At 49.8% G+C, this 20,297-nt stretch overlaps 1 protein-coding gene across 2 annotated transcripts; it reads right to left on the bottom strand.

Moving 5' to 3' along the window:
* Window positions 1-754: 754 nt before the first annotated feature.
* LOC135804935 (uncharacterized) lies at window positions 755-18,904 on the bottom strand. 2 transcript variants are annotated; one of them, XM_065318914.1, is made up of 12 exons: window positions 18,246-18,904; window positions 16,289-16,462; window positions 15,270-15,512; window positions 14,198-14,452; window positions 13,602-13,844; window positions 13,010-13,306; window positions 12,035-12,247; window positions 10,773-10,967; window positions 8,275-8,523; window positions 3,479-3,772; window positions 3,164-3,211; window positions 755-1,782 (listed from the first exon to the last, which is right to left on the bottom strand). In XM_065318914.1, exons 1-12 carry the CDS (start codon window positions 18,457-18,459, stop codon window positions 1,391-1,393), a joined length of 2,817 nt encoding a protein of 938 aa, XP_065174986.1. In that variant the 5' UTR covers window positions 18,460-18,904; the 3' UTR covers window positions 755-1,390. The 2 variants fall into 2 exon arrangements, with proteins under 2 accessions (XP_065174986.1, XP_065174987.1); XM_065318915.1 differs by lacking the exon at window positions 18,246-18,904 and adding an exon at window positions 17,412-18,133.
* Window positions 18,905-20,297: the final 1,393 nt, after the last annotated feature.

Below are 20,297 nucleotides of genomic sequence, written 5' to 3'. Positions count from 1 at the left end.
TTTCTTGCATGCATTTTTAACACCGGTCCCAACCCAGTTTCATGTTCTCTCGAAACAAAACAAAATGGCTATCCATCTGGGGCTATGTATGGGGGAATGGTAGCTACCTGTGGTAATCTCTGACACCATAAGAACACTACAAACAAACTGAACGATGTCAGGGTGAATTGGTGGCCATATCAGTGGGGGGGGGGGCACAGTTGTTGTTGTTGTGCAACGAAGTTGTGTTGAAGAAGGAAGGAGCGTGGACGGTTCTCCGCTTTGTCTCTAGTTTCTAACGTGTGGGAATGGAGGAGCAATCATCTTGTACTTGCTGGCTGCCTAAGCCGTGACGTCGTTGCGGGCAAACACTACAATCATCATCATGGATCTACAGCTAGAAAGCAGCACAATTACAACGACGTTACAGTGCACATACACGTCCTTGTACTTCACGCAATTGTTAGATTGACAGCATGAGAACCGGGTGCGATACCCATATGGTTCAAATGGTCCGCAGGGACCTGGGCTCTGCCAACCGCGGAAGGTTGTAGTAAGGTCACTGTTTTCGAACACAGTGTCCTCCACCTTGTTTCATGCTATCAATCTAACAATTGCGTGAACTACAATAAGGTTTATCTAATACTGGTTTACCAGTTTTGGATTCTATCATGATTGTACTTGTAGCTGGTAGTCTCAACTAAGACTTACTTGATTCACTGTCAAGTACCACTCTGCTCATGGATGCACGTGCATTCCGGGAATGACGGCAAAGTAATAGCAGAGATGAAGTTGCAAGCCAGAGATGATTATTAGGATGACAAAAGTGAAGGATCACAACACATGATGGGCAACACGAATTTGGTAGGTAACATCGAACCTCAAGAAATGGTCAGAAGCTCATAAGATAGAGTCAATGTCATAGTTTTCTGCAAGGTGTAGACATCTACAGTGGAGCTCGTGAATGGTTTATTATTACTGTGTACTTGGCACTTGATTGCACTGCACTGTGGTGTGTGTGCACAGACATGTAGCACTCAATAGCATTTTCATGAAAATAACTTCAAGTTTGGGCCCACCTAGGCATGCAGCCATAGCTCTAAATTTTCAAAAAATATCTTCAAAACTGCTTGAACCACCGGGGGTACTACTAAATTTGACAGTAATACTGACTCAGCTTTCGGAGCACAGCGACTTGGAAACTAGAGCAAGGGATAAGTGGACAGACACCACATCAACTTGATGGGCATTATCAAGAAGACACATCAATCACAGAACAAAGCAAAATGGCAAGTGCAGGGTCAGAGCCCGCATTGTTTTCCTCTATGGAGATTGCGAAGTTGTCAATGCATGTACGCAGGACCAGCCACTAGCAACTGCAAATCAGGTATGCAACCGAATTGGCTATAGGCTATAGGATAAGCCTGGCTTCCACGGGAAAAGCAGCCGATGCTGTCATGGTCAAAGCAGCGCAGACATCGTTAGCTGGGCCACTGCCGCCGCCTGGGATGACTAGCCAACTTCTTGCCGGTACAGATGGATAGGCTGGCGGGGGTGTCGTGCCTGCACCCATACGCTCGAGGTGAGCTGATGCGTGCACTCTCTGGTCGTGTCTCAGGCGATCACTGCGCAGCACGCTAGCAGTCAGCACAGTGCTCCTTCTACCGTACGGTATCCACAGTCGGTAGATGCAGCTCACCTGCCGACATCCCGTAGGCATGTTCGCCTGGCAACTAAACTCCTGGTCAGTGTTCATACCCACTGTGGTATGTGGCGAGTGCAGATGCAGCAGGTGCCGGTACACTGCAGACAGCAATGACACAACGGGCCCACAATGTCAGAACACTCACACAGATATTAAAGGGGAAGTTAAGGCGAAAATCAAAATTTCACCAGTTGTAGTCTTCGGGGTGCTGAGTCGAATGGTCGTGGTCCGAGGAAGCTGATATGCTCCCTTCCTACTTTAATCCGAATCAAACTCGCGCACTTCCACCGAAACTGGGTGACTGCGCCCTACGAGATGGGGATTTGTCTGCAACATGTCACTAAAAGCGCCATTTCGTTCTTATAAAAGCATGGATGACCGCGATTGGCCCATATGTTGTAGTCTTTTGGACGCTGAGTTGATTGGTTTTGGTCCGAAAAGGCTGCGATGCAGCGTTCCTCCTTTATTCCCAATCGAACATGGTTGAACAAGCGGTCACGTGCTCATGCGTACACCAGTCACCTGGTCACCGTGCCTGCAGCGTACAACTTACTAGCCTGTTTGACCTTTTTTGGGTGCAGTCCTGTCACTCGAGTTGAACTCGAGTTGAACCTTGGTGTGAAAGTTGTCGCCCGCTGGCGCTGTGACCAGGTGATTTGGGCACCCAGGAGCACGTGACCGCTTGTTCAACCATGTTCGATTGGGAATAAAGGAGGAACGCTGCATCGCAGCCTTTTCAGACCAAAACCAGTCGACTCAGCGTCCAAAAGACTACAACATATGAGCCAATCGCGGTCATCCGTGCTTTTATAAGAACGCGCTTTTAGTGACATTTTGCATACAAATCCCCATCTAGTAGGGCGCAGTCACCCAGTTTCGGTGGAAGTGCGCGAGTTCGATTGGGATTCAAGTAGGAAGGGAGCGTCTCAGCTTTTTCGGACCAAGACCATTCGACTCAGCACCCCGAAGACTACAACTGGTGAAATTTGATTTTTGCCTCAACTTCCCCTTTAAACTATACCGATGTCACAAGCATAGACATTCCCAGCCACAGTACATTAAAAGTTCTCGGATGATGACGCAAGGAAACGATTAATTGAAAACATTGAAATCTTCCCCTCTTCAGAAATATCACTAATATCCATGACCCTTCCAAGTAACGGTAGTTGGAAGGCCATTGGCTACTGGCGCTATCAAGCAGTGCTCGTGGCATGTCACCGTACTCCTTGTCAGTCTGTTGCTATGTTGTGCACGTCTGACTGTTCGAAATCTGGTTTAACTGGTGGACTCTAAAGCATAACTTGTGCCCCACCATTTTCAATGTTTCCAATTATTTTTCACAGTGCATCATTCTGGTTCAAACCTCAAAGGTACACAGAAGGATGTGCAAGTGTGCCGGGAGTGCCCGGATGTGTACATATACATTTATACTTTAAAAATGATTGGGTGCGCCCATTGATGCATCGTTCTCATACACACCTTGCGTGCATCTGTCCAACTGGTTGATGTGCGGACAGGGATCCATACCTGCATACCACAGAAGTAGTACATTCGTAAATGAGTCACGGTCTCACTTGTATCTGCAAAGCTCTTCAAAGATATGTTATAGTGCGCTTTGTGTGTGTACGTTTGTGTTGGTACTACATTCACTTCACTTTAGGCATCTCTAGTGCCTACAGGCATCAGGGGACAAACAATGGACGAAATAAGGTAGCCAAGAACAGGCATATAGTGGTTTCTCTGCAGGTGGAGAGTCCTTCATTCACCTCAGAGTGTCAAAGGCCACGGACATACCTTGAGTATTGCTGCTGCTGCTGCTGCTGCTGTTACTGTTCCCAAAGCTGCTATAAGACACTATCCTGGTGCACTTCAGGGGCTGCCGGCCAGGGTCTGACCATGACCAGTTTGCACGGCCTACGCCGGTCGACAGTCGCTGGCAGCGCAGCAGGCCTCGGCTGCTCGCCCGTCGTCCAGGATTGCACGTGCACTGTGCAGTGACGCCATGCTTGTGTCGACCGTTGAGCGACACTTGATTAGCCGTACATGTTCCGGCACGGATGACTGGAAGATCGCTCTGCAGACATGATGCTGTGCACCGTACAGAGAAGAGATAGTAAGGGAACAGGGAGGAGAAAGAAAGTACTAGAAACTGGATAGAGCGAAGATAGTAAGGGAACAGAGAGGAAATAGTAAGGAACCAAGAAGGAGATAGAAACAGAACAGAGCAGAGACAGAAATGGAACAGAGCGGAGATAGGAATGAAGCAGAGAGAAGATAGAACGGGAACAGGGAGGACATAGGCATTACCAGCATTTCCAAGTGAATGACATGTGGGAAGAGGAGAACAACAATATTTACCAACTTTCTTCAATGGATGTCGGGAGAGGGAGATGAAGAGGTGGGCAGAGGAACAGACAGATCGATGGACGGGGAGCACTGCACATACAGACAGATGGATGGACGGGGAGCACTGCACATACGGACGGGGAGCACTGCACATACGGACGGGGAGCACTGCACATACGGACGGGGAGCACTGCACATACGGACGGGGAGCACTGCACATACGGACGGGGAGCACTGCACATACGGACGGGGAGCACTGCACATACGGACGGGGAGCACTGCACATACGGACGGGGAGCACTGCACATACGGACGGGGAGCACTGCACATACGGACGGGGAGCACTGCACATACGGACGGGGAGCACTGCACATACGGACGGGGAGCACTGCACATACGGACGGGGAGCAATGCACATACGGACGGGGAGCACTGCACATACGGACGGGGAGCACTGCACATACGGACGGGGAGCACTGCACATACGGACGGGGAGCACTGCACATACGGACGGGGAGCACTGCACATACGGACGGGGAGCACTGCACATACGGACGGGGAGCACTGCACATACGGACGGGGAGCACTGCACATACGGACGGGGAGCACTGCACATACGGACGGGGAGCACTGCACATACGGACGGGGAGCACTGCACATACGGACGGGGAGCACTGCACATACGGACGGGGAGCACTGCACATACGGACGGGGAGCACTGCACATACGGACGGGGAGCACTGCACATACGGACGGGGAGCACTGCACATACGGACGGGGAGCACTGCACATACGGACGGGGAGCACTGCACATACGGACGGGGAGCACTGCACATACGGACGGGGAGCACTGCACATACGGACGGGGAGCACTGCACATACGGACGGGGAGCACTGCACATACGGACGGGGAGCACTGCACATACGGACGGGGAGCACTGCACATACGGACGGGGAGCACTGCACATACGGACGGGGAGCACTGCACATACGGACGGGGAGCACTGCACATACGGACGGGGAGCACTGCACATACGGACGGGGAGCACTGCACATACGGACGGGGAGCACTGCACATACGGACGGGGAGCACTGCACATACGGACGGGGAGCACTGCACATACGGACGGGGAGCACTGCACATACGGACGGGGAGCACTGCACATACGGACGGGGAGCACTGCACATACGGACGGGGAGCACTGCACATGCGGACGGGTAGCACTGCACATGCGGCCGGGGAGCACTGCACATGCGGACGGGGAGCACTGCACATGCGGACGGGGAGCACTGCACATACGGACGGGGAGCACTGCACATACGGATGGGGAGCACTGCACATACGGACGGGGAGCACTGCACATACGGACGGGGAGCACTGCACATACGGACGGGGAGCACTGCACATACGGACGGGGAGCACTGCACATACGGACGGGGAGCACTGCACATACGGACGGGGAGCACTGCACATACGGACGGGGAGCACTGCACATACGGACGGGGAGCACTGCACATACGGACGGGGAGCACTGCACATACGGACGGGGAGCACTGCACATACGGACGGGGAGCACTGCACATACGGACGGGGAGCACTGCACATACGGACGGGGAGCACTGCACATACGGACGGGGAGCACTGCACATACGGACGGGGAGCACTGCACATACGGACGGGAGCACTGCACATACGGACGGGGAGCACTGCACATACGGACGGGGAGCACTGCACATACGGACGGGGAGCACTGCACATACGGACGGGGAGCACTGCACATACGGACGGGGAGCACTGCACATACGGACGGGGAGCACTGCACATACGGACGGGGAGCACTGCACATACGGATGGGGAGCACTGCACATACGGACGGGGAGCACTGCACATACGGACGGGGAGCACTGCACATACGGACGGGGAGCACTGCACATACGGACGGGGAGCACTGCACATACGGACGGGGAGCACTGCACATACGGACGGGGAGCACTGCACATACGGACGGGGAGCACTGCACATACGGACGGGGAGCACTGCACATACGGACGGGGAGCACTGCACATACGGACGGGGAGCACTGCACATACGGACGGGGAGCACTGCACATACGGACGGGGAGCACTGCACATACGGACGGGGAGCACTGCACATACGGACGGGGAGCACTGCACATACGGACGGGGAGCACTGCACATACGGACGGGGAGCACTGCACATACGGACGGGGAGCACTGCACATACGGACGGGGAGCACTGCACATACGGACGGGGAGCACTGCACATACGGACGGGGAGCACTGCACATACGGACGGGGAGCACTGCACATACGGACGGGGAGCACTGCACATACGGACGGGGAGCACTGCACATACGGACGGGGAGCACTGCACATACGGACGGGGAGCACTGCACATGCGGACGGGGAGCACTGCACATGCGGCCGGGGAGCACTGCACATGCGGACGGGGAGCACTGCACATACGGACGGGGAGCACTGCACATACGGACGGGGAGCACTGCACATACGGATGGGGAGCACTGCACATACGGACGGGGAGCACTGCACATACGGACGGGGAGCACTGCACATACGGACGGGGAGCACTGCACATACGGACGGGGAGCACTGCACATACGGACGGGGAGCACTGCACATACGGACGGGGAGCACTGCACATACGGACGGGGAGCACTGCACATACGGACGGGGAGCACTGCACATACGGACGGGGAGCACTGCACATACGGACGGGGAGCACTGCACATACGGACAATGGCCTGTTTTAAAGTACCCGTTGTCTTCAGCAATCCTCTCCCTCGCCGCACAGCAATCCTCGCCGCACAGCAATCCTCGCCGCACAGTTGATTCGAATCATTTTCTTGCCGACGTTTCGAAAAATAATGTGATGTTTACAGTTTGCGTTGTTTGTGTTAGCATTGCATACTACTATGACTGTCTGGTGTCCTGAAACAATATTGAGAATTCAATATACTACATGTACAGTAGCCAGTAGATGCACACATGTACCGATAGCCAAGAGCCACTACAGTCAGACCTCGCTTATCCGGCCCTCTTTTATCCGGATCCCTCGCCATCCGGAAGAAAACCGTTGGTTACCGATCTACAGCATATGTCATGCATACATACAGTATGTGTGTTCGATTATCCGTTTCACTCGCCTTTCCGGAAATTTTGTGGAAAACGAATGTGTGCGGTTAAGCTAGATCTGTCTGCACTACCGGTATAGATAAAACTATTGCCGGTCATGTTCATTTCCTTTAAAAAAAATATATAATAAATTTTTGGCTCTCAGTTCTTCGAAGTCTGAAGAAAATGTTGAACGGGCCCTGCCTCTGCTGGGATGACAGCTACACCATAGCTCAGTGGTTAGAGCATCGCTGGCCTCAAGCGAAGGTCCCTGGTTCGATTCCCGGTGGTGACAGTCAATTTTTTCTTCGGACTTTCCCGTTTGCAACTTTCCCTCAAAGGCCAATGAATATGTCTGGCTCTCCACATCTCAATAATGGATATGTCTGGCTCCCCACATCTCAATAATGAATATGTCGGGCTCTCCACATCTCAATAATGAATATGTCTGGCTCTCCACATCTCAATAATGAATATGTCGGGCTCTCCACATCTCAATAATGAATATGCCTAGCTTTCCACATCTCAGTAATGAATATGTCTGGCTCTCCGCATCTCAATAATGAATATATTGGGCTCTCCCCATCTCAATAATGAATATGTCTGGCTCTCCACATCTCAATAATGAATATGTCTGGCTCTCCACATCTCAATAATGAATATGTCTGGCTCTCCACATCTCAAGAATGAATATGTCTGGCTCTCCACATCTCAATAATGAATATGTCTGGCTCTCCACATCTCAATAATGAATATGTCTGGCTCTCCACATCTCAATAATGAATATGTCTGGCTCTCCACATCTCCGGATCGTGAGGGGTGATGGCATGCCTATGAAGGCGGAACAGTCAGTCTGACTGAGTCTCAGACAAAGTTGGCATGAAATCTATGCTTTGCTCTTTCATCTGAGCACATATCTTTGAAACAACTTTCATTCAACAAAGCATTGCTGGCCGAAAGCGAGGAGGGTTTCTGGTTCGGGTCCTGGGGTGGCAGAAAATTCCCTTCTTCGGCATGTTCCTGTTTTAGCTCCCTTAAACTTAAGAACAACTCCCATTGCTTGACATTTTTAGAATGCTGTACATCCTTACGCTCTGAGGAGATGTGGTAGCAGGTTGGTACAGGGCTCCACACATGTCCTTTGCTGTTGCTGTTGGATACCAGGACACATGTTGATGTGTTGCCACTCGCAGCACCGTGCAACCAGGAATGGCTCGGGCAGGAGTAGCTGATAGTGCTGTTCTCGGCATGACTCTCCAAACACGTTTGGTGCAGGCAGTGCTTGACGTGCGTGCGCCGGCCCCTCTCCACAAAGTGAATCTCTGGTCGACGACACGGGTCTTGACATAGGAAACATACACATATACACACACATGTATACACACATACACATACACACACACCTGACCTTTGACGCCCATCGCCAGAGGCGATGATAGCAATGCTACGGCAGAAGCCATAGCAACTTGTGCTGGGATTGCACCATTCAACAGCTTGCAAGGCTGAAGAATTGACCATCACTATTCAGCCTGGTCTACACCATACAGCTATTTGAAGTGACTTTTTCTGGCCAGTGAATCCCTATTTTTGGTCTTTTCATTATTATTTTCCCCGCACACACATCACACCACATACTCCGGCATGCACTGGCTGTTGGTAACCACCCAGGAGAATGAAAGAAAAGTCAGGAAGAGTCTGAGAAAGAGAAGAAAGACGTATACACACGTATACACGTATACACACACACATATACACACACACACACACACATACATACACATACATACACACACACACATACACACACACATACATACACACACACACACACACACATACACACACACACACACACACACACACACACACACACAAACATACACATATACACACACACATATACACACACCATACATACACATACATACACACACACACATACATACACACACACACACACACACACACACACACACATACACACACACACACACACACACACACACACATACACACACACACACACACACACACACACACATACACACACACACACACACACACACACACACACACATACACACACACACACACACACACACACATACACACACACACACACACACACACAGCACACACACACAAGGCACAGTCAAGGTCAGGGTTTGAAATACAGGAGCCAAACAGTGTACATGCCGTAGAAGGCAGATCTGTTACTCACAAGACATTTGCAAGTACCGCAACACATGTACAGAACTCTTCTTTCTAATTGTCATGATCACGTTATGCACTTGTCATGATCACGTTATGCACTTGTCATGATCACTTTTTGCACGTGTTGTTTGTTTCCCACATGTGCGTCTCGGATTGCCTTGTTTGTCTTTTTACACATACTGTCCACTTCTCACACCTGAATTTTAGTACCTCTATGCTTTGTTTCTGCTGGTTTGTTTGGTGCGTTGTCTTGATATTATGATAGTCTCCATGCCCTCCTCCTGATACCAACCGCATTCACAGTCTCCTTTCTTGCAATATTGTACCTCATGCCGTGTCTCTTTGGTGCCTCTCTCCTATCATCCATTATGTTTCCTTATCTTTGTCTAACTCCTAGTTTCGCCGGCCCTGTGAATATTGTCATTTGCCTCATCCGTCATCCTGAGGATGATTGCTGAGCTGGAGAACCTCAACACAGCCACTAAAGATTGAATGTGCCTAAACTCTCTACATTCCGCCGACAGCATTATGTGAGTTGGGGGTAAGCCGTATGTGAATGGCTAGCAGCAGAGACTACTACAAAGTGGTCTCAACTCCATGATTGAACTACAGCCTTAGGTGGAAGCCGGGAATGTGGATTGCCAGGGTCACACAGTGCTGAACATTTTTAAAGAGAGTTACCGGCAAACATGAGTGTAGGAATTAACACTCTATTTCGCTACTACTGGGAGAAGAACACGTTCCATTTTCAACTTGTCCCACACCTTAGGCCGTCATTTTTTATATCTATGTTTCGCGTCAGTTCAACTTCCAGAATCATATGCGAGAGGTGGAAAAAAATAAAAAAGTGCAAAATAATAAAAAGGCTCATCAGAGGTGTATAACTGTACATAGCACAATAGCTCGTGCATGGTGTACATTCGAAAGAAAAATCGTACATCGAAGCACAAAATCTGCATCACTTTGGACAGAGGAGGCAACCGTTGGTGCCCTTGCTTCGCTGGATTATTGTACTCAGCCTTCAGCAGCGGTGCAAAGAGCTCCGGAACGACGCATCCTCTCAGCTTGAAGCGATCGATGCGGTTTGTTGTAAGCTCATAGAATACTGCTCGCAGATGCCGAACAAACGATTTACCAACGCTGGCCTCGAGGCCATTTCTGAATCCCAGCTTCGCTAGTATGCAACCAGTCCACACTGATGACTCGCACGATCGTACACTAACTGTGCATGGTTGATTTTTTTATTTTTTTCCGAAAAAAATCAAAACGTATGCGGGCGGACGACGCGAAACATAGATATAAAAAATGATGGCCTTACACTAACAAGAAAATTTCAAACAAAAAAAACCCAGATTGGACTAGCAAAAGAACTCACTTTGGCAAGTGAGGAAGTGTGGAGGCTTGTCAAACACACCATTCCCGTGGCATGTTGACGTGAGGCTGAGCAGGCTGTTACTTCGGCAAGTGAACACAATCGACTCGTGCGGCTGCAGAAAGTGGCGGTCACTAGAGCTGGTGATCTGCGGGTGCTGCAGTCTTGCGAATGGGTTTTGGCAAGGCTTTCTCTCGTCTGCGTGCAAACTCACAGGAACAATATGCAGGGATTTATTGCCCCGACATATTTTAACGCATTCCTTTGTATAGTGATAGGGACAATAGAAAAGAGAACACCTTTTTTGTTGAAATGACACTGGAGTAGGAAAGCCGGTGGTGTGAGCAACACTGGCTCGACCTCAATCACTGTATTTCACAAATTCATCCAGGGAATATATATTATATGCAACGTTTGGTCACAGGAAATAACCATCATCACAAAGGAAGTGGGCACAGGCGGGGACGGAGTCAAAGTGAACACCACTGAGATGAACTAATATTCACACATGCGACATGGTGAAAATGGTCAGAAGAACAAAACCAAACTGCTACAGAAAATAGCACAGTACATGACAACTTGCTCTACAACATGACCCACGAGAAGCTATGTATCACAGGCGCTAAGTCAGGTGTTACAAATTAGTTCACCGTATTCTCCGGAGTATAAGCCGCACTTTTAAAATGCCCATAATTCACCCCAAAAAAGTCAGAGCGGCTTATATTACAATGGTCAAATGAATGGTGTTGTTCAGGGTAGATGTCTGGACTTTTGTGACAAAAAAATCTGGGTGCGGCTTATATTCCGGAAAGTGCGGTACTTGTGTTGTAGAGGAGTTGGTGCCACTGCATAGTGCTGCGCCGGTTAAGTAAAAGCCATCACATACTAACCAGTCACATGACCAGGCAAGGGTAGCACTAGCTGCCAGAAGCAATGGATGCCGCTGAAGAGATACCATAGCCCTTTACCTAGTTGTCAACTGATATGGTGTCTATATCATTTAGTTGAAATATTCAGTGTTTTGTATGTAACAGCCCGGACGAGAATTCAATACAAGACTTTGGCGTTGGTAGAAGTTATGGATGTCCCTTGTGGAAAGATTATAAGACTGTAGTGTTGTCTGGGTTATGTAAATCATTGCTAAGCTGATATATCATAGCATCATGGCCACAACCTGTTCAGTTTAAAAAAAATACATTACTTGACGATGATTACGTTGGCCAAATAGGCTGTTAGAGCAAGCTGAGAAGAAGACAAGTACTAACCTGTACAGTTGAGTCGGTGGATAGAGTGAAAGCCATCGCCGCCATCACCAGGGTCTGTGCAGCTAACCAGGGCAGTGGAGCGACCGGATGACAAACGGTACCCAGGACGACACGTTACGCGAACCCGATGTCCGAGATTGTGCCCCTGCTTTGCCAGAGCCATGTGGCGCTGCTCAAGGCTTGCCAAGAACTCAGCGTTCACATCACAACTGCCTGGCAATACACCGGCACATGGGTACATGCACATACTCATACTACACTCTTGCAAGTCATGCATAATGATGAAGTCATGCATAATGATGAAGTCATGCAAATGATGAAGTCATGCATAATGATGAAGTCATGCATAATGATGAAGTCATGCAAATGATGAAGTCATGCATAATGATGTCGATTGCTGTATTGGGCACTGTCACCGTGTGGTGGATTGGTATGTCCAATGATTTCAAAGCAAACTTTCTGCAGATTCAAGCCCTCCACAATCACGGCGCTCACGCCTCTGACCCGCCTAACATACAGCTACTGCTGGTCTGGTTGCCAGCAACTCACCTTTTTTCTACCCTTGAACGTCCCCTGCTGCATAGTTCTAAGCTATATAGGGCCATGCAATCAACAGCTTCATTGTACATACTAATGAGTGTCTGCTCTAGAATTTCAAACCAACCGGGTACACGTGTACCTGGCACAACTATTGCAGCCGGGTCAGAGCCAGCCGGGTCCGTTCAAGTGCGGCCACTGCATGTACACTGATATTACATCAGGCCCGCCGAGGGAGTTGTCAATATTTTAAGACTCCCTTATGTATAATGGTTTCCCAACCGGGTCACAGGTGACCCGGTGTTCTTTTTCCAAACGGGTTCGAGTACCCCCAAACCGGGTCGCTGACCCGGCTGACTCGGCTGTGGAGCAGACACTGCGTACTGCTATGCAATATGCATCCGGCACATTCCACCGTGATTCAGTATCGTCTCTTACCCTGTGGTCGACATGTTGGGTAAGCAAACAGAGGACCATTGCCTGTTTCATCGCGGGCTTGGTCTGCTGTGACAATGGCCTGCGTCCCGTGGCGGTGGTGTGCCCGATCAGCTACTGCAGACGATGGCGCAAGGAGCATGGCAACCCAGCGACCGTCCACGCAGCGAAAGCGGCTGCTACCGACCAGCGTGTGAGAACCTGGCGGGCAGGACACGTCTGCTATCAGCTCAGCTCCGTCCAGCCAGGCTACCGTGAGATTTGCGCTGTTTGCAGTCAGCTCAGCTACATCACATGAGACTGTTCAGGAGACAAGCAGGAGAGCAGTGCACGTGATCAGTAGAGCAGTCTTTCAAAATGGACAGTCAGTTTACGGTGTGCGATTCGGACTTGCTGACCAGATGGGATGGACTGCAGTAACATTGGATGCCAAAGCACGGGGATTGGGTTTTCCACTTCAATCTGGTGATATCGGATCCTCTTCTGTCTAGTGATGATCCGGTTTTCGTGCGGCACTTCAAGTTACTGTTATATCAAAATTTGCTTAAAACTGGACCCCCTTTCGTCATGCTACAAGTCGATCACTCTGACTTACCCTGCAGCGTGCATGTCGGTGTGGGTAGCCAGGCATGAGTCGCTGAGTGTTCCGCAGTAGCCTCAACAAAACTGCACGTCGAGCGGCCACGACCGTTCGGGACGAATCCCGGCAGGCAACTATACGCGATGGATGTTCCCTCGGCAAAGGCCTGAAAAGAGTCACGACCAAGTCTCTCCTGTACCAAGTACTGGCGGTGTACCACGCTTCCACTGTACTCTATCAGTGTTGCCTTGCATGGCTCTGACATGAGTTATATATAAAGACATACAGTGCAATATGACTTGCTGGCTTCATTAGTGAAGCAAATGCAGCAGACGTTGGCGATCAAGTGCATAATTAAACAACTGTTACAATACACATTCAGCGCACACAAAAGTAGCAGTGGCTTTCCTTTTCTTTTTCACCATCCTGCACCATTCGTCAAGATAATTCCAGCTGACATACCGCTTAGGATGGATAAGTTAGTGTTGCACCGATATTGTAACAACAGGTGATCCCTTTGCCCTTAATTTAAACTCAGCCCGGCTTTTAAAGGTATTGAAATATCTATTGAAAATGATCCCAGCGATAAGTCCTTTCCAAATATGGCTCACCTTTACAGAGATTGTCCATGGTGAGCAACTGATTCTCAGGTTGAGTAGAGATGACCTCCAGGCCACCCCAGCTACAGCGTACCTTGATGTGACGATCTCGGCGGTTTGCGCACCAGACCTGTGTCGTTTGGCCAAGTAGCAGATGGCTTCGGTTCACCAAGATGTTATGCTGAGAATCTGATCCCCTGCCTGCCATCGGCAAGTGGACATTGCCAGTGATTTCCCTTGCTAGTATGGTGCAGTGCTTCAGAGACTCTGCCAAAATCACGAGAATAATAGAAAGAGAGAAAATCGCCTGTTCCTGCTCCTTCTGATTGTGAATAGGCGTGAAACTCTGAGTTGCAACAGAGCCTCATCTCTCTCTCTCTCTCTCTCTCTCTCTCTCCCCCCCCCCCTCTCTCTCTCTCTCTATCTCTCCTGTGTGAAATAAGCATCATTTTTAATGAGAGAATGTTTTGGAATGAAGGAAACAATTCAGCAAGAGAGAACACCTGTCGGCAGAGTTGTGCCGAATTAACGTCAATCTTTGCAACACTGCTTGACTCCATGATGGACTTCACCAAAGCTGCTTTCTGAGCTCGAAGGTAAGAGCATGCACAGTACTAAGTAACATGAGGACAGGACAACACTCGGTGACACACTGTACAGATATGCACACTGCTTCAACTTGTCCACACGCTGCCATATACATTGCTTCCATTGGTTTCCGCACTTGTGCTGCACTTGCCCAGCTAGTGGCCGGCACTGACCCACGAGGTACTTCCAGCTTAGGCTACTGAGGCTGCGCTCACCCATACAGTCCCATGGCGTCAGGATCGGAACGGCCACTGTATACCGAACGATGCCACAATCGTGTGTCGGGGCTGCCCGCACTACACACAGACAGACCACCATAACTTGTTCACTGTATGATCGTACAATCCTATAGTGTGACTGCACACTGTATGATTGTATAATCCTATAGTGTGACTGCACACTGTATGATCATATAATCCTATAGTGTGACTGCACACTATATGATTGTACAATCATATAGTGTGACTGCACACTGTATAACTTCATACGCACATACCATGGTAACAGTGGAGCTTTTTGTCCCAGTCTGGTTTAGGCGCTCCACGAGACTGTACCGTTATGCTGCATGTTGCCACAATCGAAGCCTGCCGCCGGTGAGACTGTGTGGCATGCTGGTGCGGGCACGATAGTGTCGCTTCTGTGCCATCAGGATACAGAGGTGCGGCCATTCCGGGAATGTGAAGATGCGTCCAAATGCTGGTTTTGCTCTTCAAATAGACCTTGGGCGTGGCACAGAAATCTGTACAACAAAAACCCACATACCCAATAAGCAGCAGGGGACAGCAAGTTACTACCACTGAGCTGTAAGTGCGCATTCCCGTAAGACTGCCTGGTAAGTGACCGTAACAGAACCACACTTGAATAATTCCTACTATATGTAAGCCCAGGGCATTGGCCCCTGGGCATTGGCTTCGGGGCCGTGGTCATTGACCCTGAGACATTGGTCCCGGGACATTGGCTAGCATACCAGTCTTCTATGGGACAGCTCTCCTGACAAAAAAGAAATCTCGTTATTCTTGACGGGACATTGAATGTTTGGGACTGAAACATGTCTACTGCACAGTTCATGGTGGTGGCCCGACAAAGGTGGTTTGGACGGTTAGGGTACTTCAAAAATATAAAAATATAGCTGACACATGTACATGCACCCAGCCAGTTTAGGCATGCCTTCAAAATGACACTACATTGTAGTGGGGTGTGGACTATTTGTGCTGATGTCCGCTAGCATTGTGCTGGCTCGTCTGGTCAAAAGAAGAACCTACCACAACTAACTTTTTCGTGGTGTTTTTATTTCGCCATGGTTCGCTCTTCCTGTTGCTGCTCCTTCAAATGTTATCCTGTCATGGATAGCTTTTCATCCCTGGAAAACTAAGCTGAACCACCTTCCAACTGGTGAGTGGGAGTTAGACCTTGACCAATCAATCATGCACCTTCAAAGTGCAAGTCTACTCCACATTGCCCCAGAAAGGTTTAACAATGCCCCCCCCCCACACACACACACCGCAAAGAGCTTACAGTTACATGTCAGCTGGCGTCGTCCCTCAAAGTGACCATCCTTGCATTCCAGGTCCTCGGTTTTGTCACTGCGATATCTGCACGACAGAGTCATTGCATCGCCATTGGGTAACCGTGTCCGGTTGCCGAACTCCATATGCCTCTCCAGGGATCTCATCTCCTCCAAGCTGCAGCCTGTGTTTGAAAACAGAACATGGTCTTGCACAGAGGTGCTCACACCCTCATCAAAACCGGATCATCTTTGAGATAGCAACTTATCCAGGATATGAAGTACAGTGATGTACATGTACAACTATCAACTGTTGCACTGTAGTAAATAGTTACATACACAGGGTACAGGGGCGTCACACACGGTATGACCAGTATGACCATAGTCGTACCACTTTTCGTCCAGGATTGTCCGCCCAGAGCGCCAGTCATGGAGCGCTACTAAAACGTGCCCTGTTCACCGAAAAATCCACTTTTTGCCCAGGGGGCACCCCGGTCGTACCGCTACACAATGCCCTGTGACGCCCCTGCAGACTGAGCCGCAGATGCACTACTGGAGTCTGAAGTCGCAGCACTGCTTTTTTTCTATTATGCTGTGCACCTGATGCCATAGTCCGCATGAAAAACAAGTTCAAGTTGACAGAGCAGCATGTGAAGTTATGTATGATAGCAGACCAGGAATGGCCAGCACGTACATGTACACACACATACACACATACTCTCTCTCTCTCTCTCTCTCTCTCTCTCTCTCTCTCTCTCTCTCTCTCTCTCTCTCTCTCTCTCTCTCTCTCCCCCCCCCCCTCTCTCTCTCCTTCTTCGCCTTTCATACACCCGCACACACACACACACACACACACACACACACACACACACACACACACACACACACACACACACACACACACACACACACACACACACACACACACACACACACACACACACACACACACACACACACACACACAGACTGGTGGACAGATAGACACACTGCCAGGCAGGTAGACAAGCAGACAGGCACAGATGCACACAGATACAAATACACACACACACACACACACACACACACACACACACACACACACGTGTGTGCTATGGACATAAAAGGTGCTGCGGATAATCAATACTTAATTACCATTTTCAGCACAGACAGCCAGAGACATGCATCATTGGATGCACCAACTAGCTTCAAAGCGTTCAACTAGCAGTGTCGCCTGCCCTCTGGCCTTGGCACTGGACTAAGGTTTCATTGATTGCTGATGGAGTACAGTGACTCAGTGTTGCCACAAATCTCCCATGATGCACACAAATGTGTACACATCCCGCCAGAGTGCCAAGGAAGCGTAGTGCATCATGATTGTATAGGCTATGCTCAGCCACGCTACCAGGTCTGCAGTACACTTTGTCTTTGGTCCCATGGACGTAATGAAGGAAACCCTCAAGCCTGCAGTTGCTTACTCCATGGCCATCCACGTCATTAGTATGCCTACACCGCTACCACTGTGACTGCTGTTCCTCCGCCAATTCCATTGTAGTGCGCATGAAGCCAATCGAGCCACTAACAGCAGATATTCCTCACCGACACACACACTGGACAAACTCAGGACAGCATCCTAGATTTACTCCTAAGTCCTTACACCTGGGTCCGCTCAAGCTAGCGGATACAATGGGAAACTGAACAACTCAGACTAGAGCATACATAACTGTCAGGGAGCTCCACATGATGCACAGCTGTGTGAGCATGTACGAGTATACAAACAACGCATAATAGAAAACTGAACGCTTGATGCGACATTCTTAGTAGACTGTGCTCACCATAATACAGTCCTAATCCAATCCGCAGCGGGGTTTTTTTTAATCCCTTTATCAACCCGTTCTCCATCTCTCCTACCTAGAGTCGATACTAGTAGTAGCCTGGCCCTGTGATCTGGTGATCGTGGCCCGGTGATGGCTACAATGTTCTACTCACCGTCAGAGTGCCCAGGATCTTGCCGTGCCTGCTCAGAACTCAGCAATCCAGCGGAAGTCAGCACAACTAGGACGCGCAGAAGTCGCGGTGATGGCGTGGAGGGGACGAGCTTGCAGCTACCTGTCGCTTTACGCGCCTGCCGTCCCGGTCGCCGACCTCCAAGACGTGGTGCCGGACACGACGCGAAAGCCACTAAGTGTCCAAAGCCTGTCATCGTCCTCCGCAGTCCGGCGAGCCTGCAGTGAGAATTAGCACCCTTTGTCAGCGTGCAGTCGAGAAGGTGGGGGAAGCCGGGTGGTAAGCTACCAGCATGCACATCTCCTGATGTTGCAGCGAAGACGACAGTCAATACTAGTACCACTAGCACTAAACACTGGAACACGCTCGGTTTACGTTTGCCGTCTCGCCATCACATCATCACAATAGAATGCAGTCGAAACAACAAAATTACCAAACAAACGCCTCGTGTCGCCACTTGCACTTACCAGTACATGTACTCCCTACACTGAGTCTGTGCACTCTTGTCAATCGGCGAAAAGTTTGTGCTTCAGGCAGCAATGACTGAGTGCATGTCCGTTCAGCGTTCCTCGCCTGCCCACAAAGTGAACTGTATCATAGTGTATGACATCGTGGAGTACACATCAAGCTCGTGTTCAGGTTGCCGGCAATCATCATTGCGGTAAGCATTTTAGTTTGTGGCTAGGACACAGTGTACTAGTAGTAGTAGCAGTACGAATTAGAGGACATCTGGAAGGCCGCGTAAAACGAAGTTGACTTTTGCGATTGGTGCGTGCGCCCGCACGATTTGGCCGACATTCCATGTAGGCATTACTAGAGCCAAACATCAGCGGATTAGCATGAGCCCCCATTTACGGATTCCATGTGAACTCGACTACAATGTAGGGCCAATGCACAATGCCCTTGCCTGAAGAGGAGTGCGTAGAATCTGCATGTGCACGCATCGGCTGGTGTTTTCCGCAGGTGGTCGACACACACGCCACACAAGTGCCCACCGGTGCGTCAACAAACTAACTTAGCTTCCGCTCTCTGCATCACGTGATTTCCTCCTTGCTACCATACCAAGGACAGGTAATTAATGGGGCTGGGAAAGCTAGGGAAAGCGGACCAACGAAAGCGATGCGGCCCTTTCAGCGTTCTTTCTGCTCCATAATTATTATCATGATTTTTGCCGCGGATGCCCCAACACATGACGAAAGGCCTTGTTCACGACACCAACAACAGCATGAACGCGAAAATAGCTTTCAGGCGAGAGCGGTATAGCCCGACCATGGTGCCGACGCAGGATGGGAGGCTTCCGAACGCCGATATCCTTCCGGGTTAATGGTTCTGCAGCTCTGTACTGTGCTTCCTCGTTGCTGGATCGTGCCAAACAATGCCACTTTAAAATGGTTTGCTCGGGCAATCACGTGACAGCTGTACCTACTTACTACATCAGTCATGTACCTGCAATACCCCGATACAAGCCAGACTGACCCCATTAGTATTACAACGACCAGGGAGTCCGATACCCAAACCCTGGTTCGGGTATCGGACTCCCTGATAACCAGGGAGTAGTGTAGTACAATACTAGTCCCTGCTGATACGGGTAACTACCCTCAACATAACTAGTGTTATACCTTCAGGCTCCTCACAAACAACAATTTCAAACTGTATACATTCATGCCTTCTCATCAAGTGGAACACGGGCAAAGAGAGACTGACCAAGCGCAATGATTATTGTATACAGCAGGGATGTGATACCAACAGCACAAGGAAGAGTAGCCATTGTTCATAGGCCTTGGCGGATAATGACGGCAGAAAAATTGGCAGAATTCGGTACTTTTTCTGGTACGTTTCATGCATGTTTGGTATGTGGATAAAGAAATGGAGCAGAATTCGAGGAATTGCCCGCCATAAGGTTTGTATGGTTCTGCCAATTTCACTGCTTTTCGGGCAGAATCTGCCACCTTTTCGAGCATTATCTGCCAAGGCCGCCTAGTAGGCAAAAACAACAAGGAAAATGCGGGACCGCATAGGCTCATACACAATCAT

This window comes from Sycon ciliatum, chromosome 1, assembly GCF_964019385.1.
Source record: "Sycon ciliatum chromosome 1, ocSycCili1.1, whole genome shotgun sequence".
NCBI lineage: Eukaryota > Metazoa > Porifera > Calcarea > Leucosolenida > Sycettidae > Sycon > Sycon ciliatum.
Note: the sequence above shows the minus strand (reverse complement) of the source record. Positions and strands in the feature narration are given on the sequence as shown.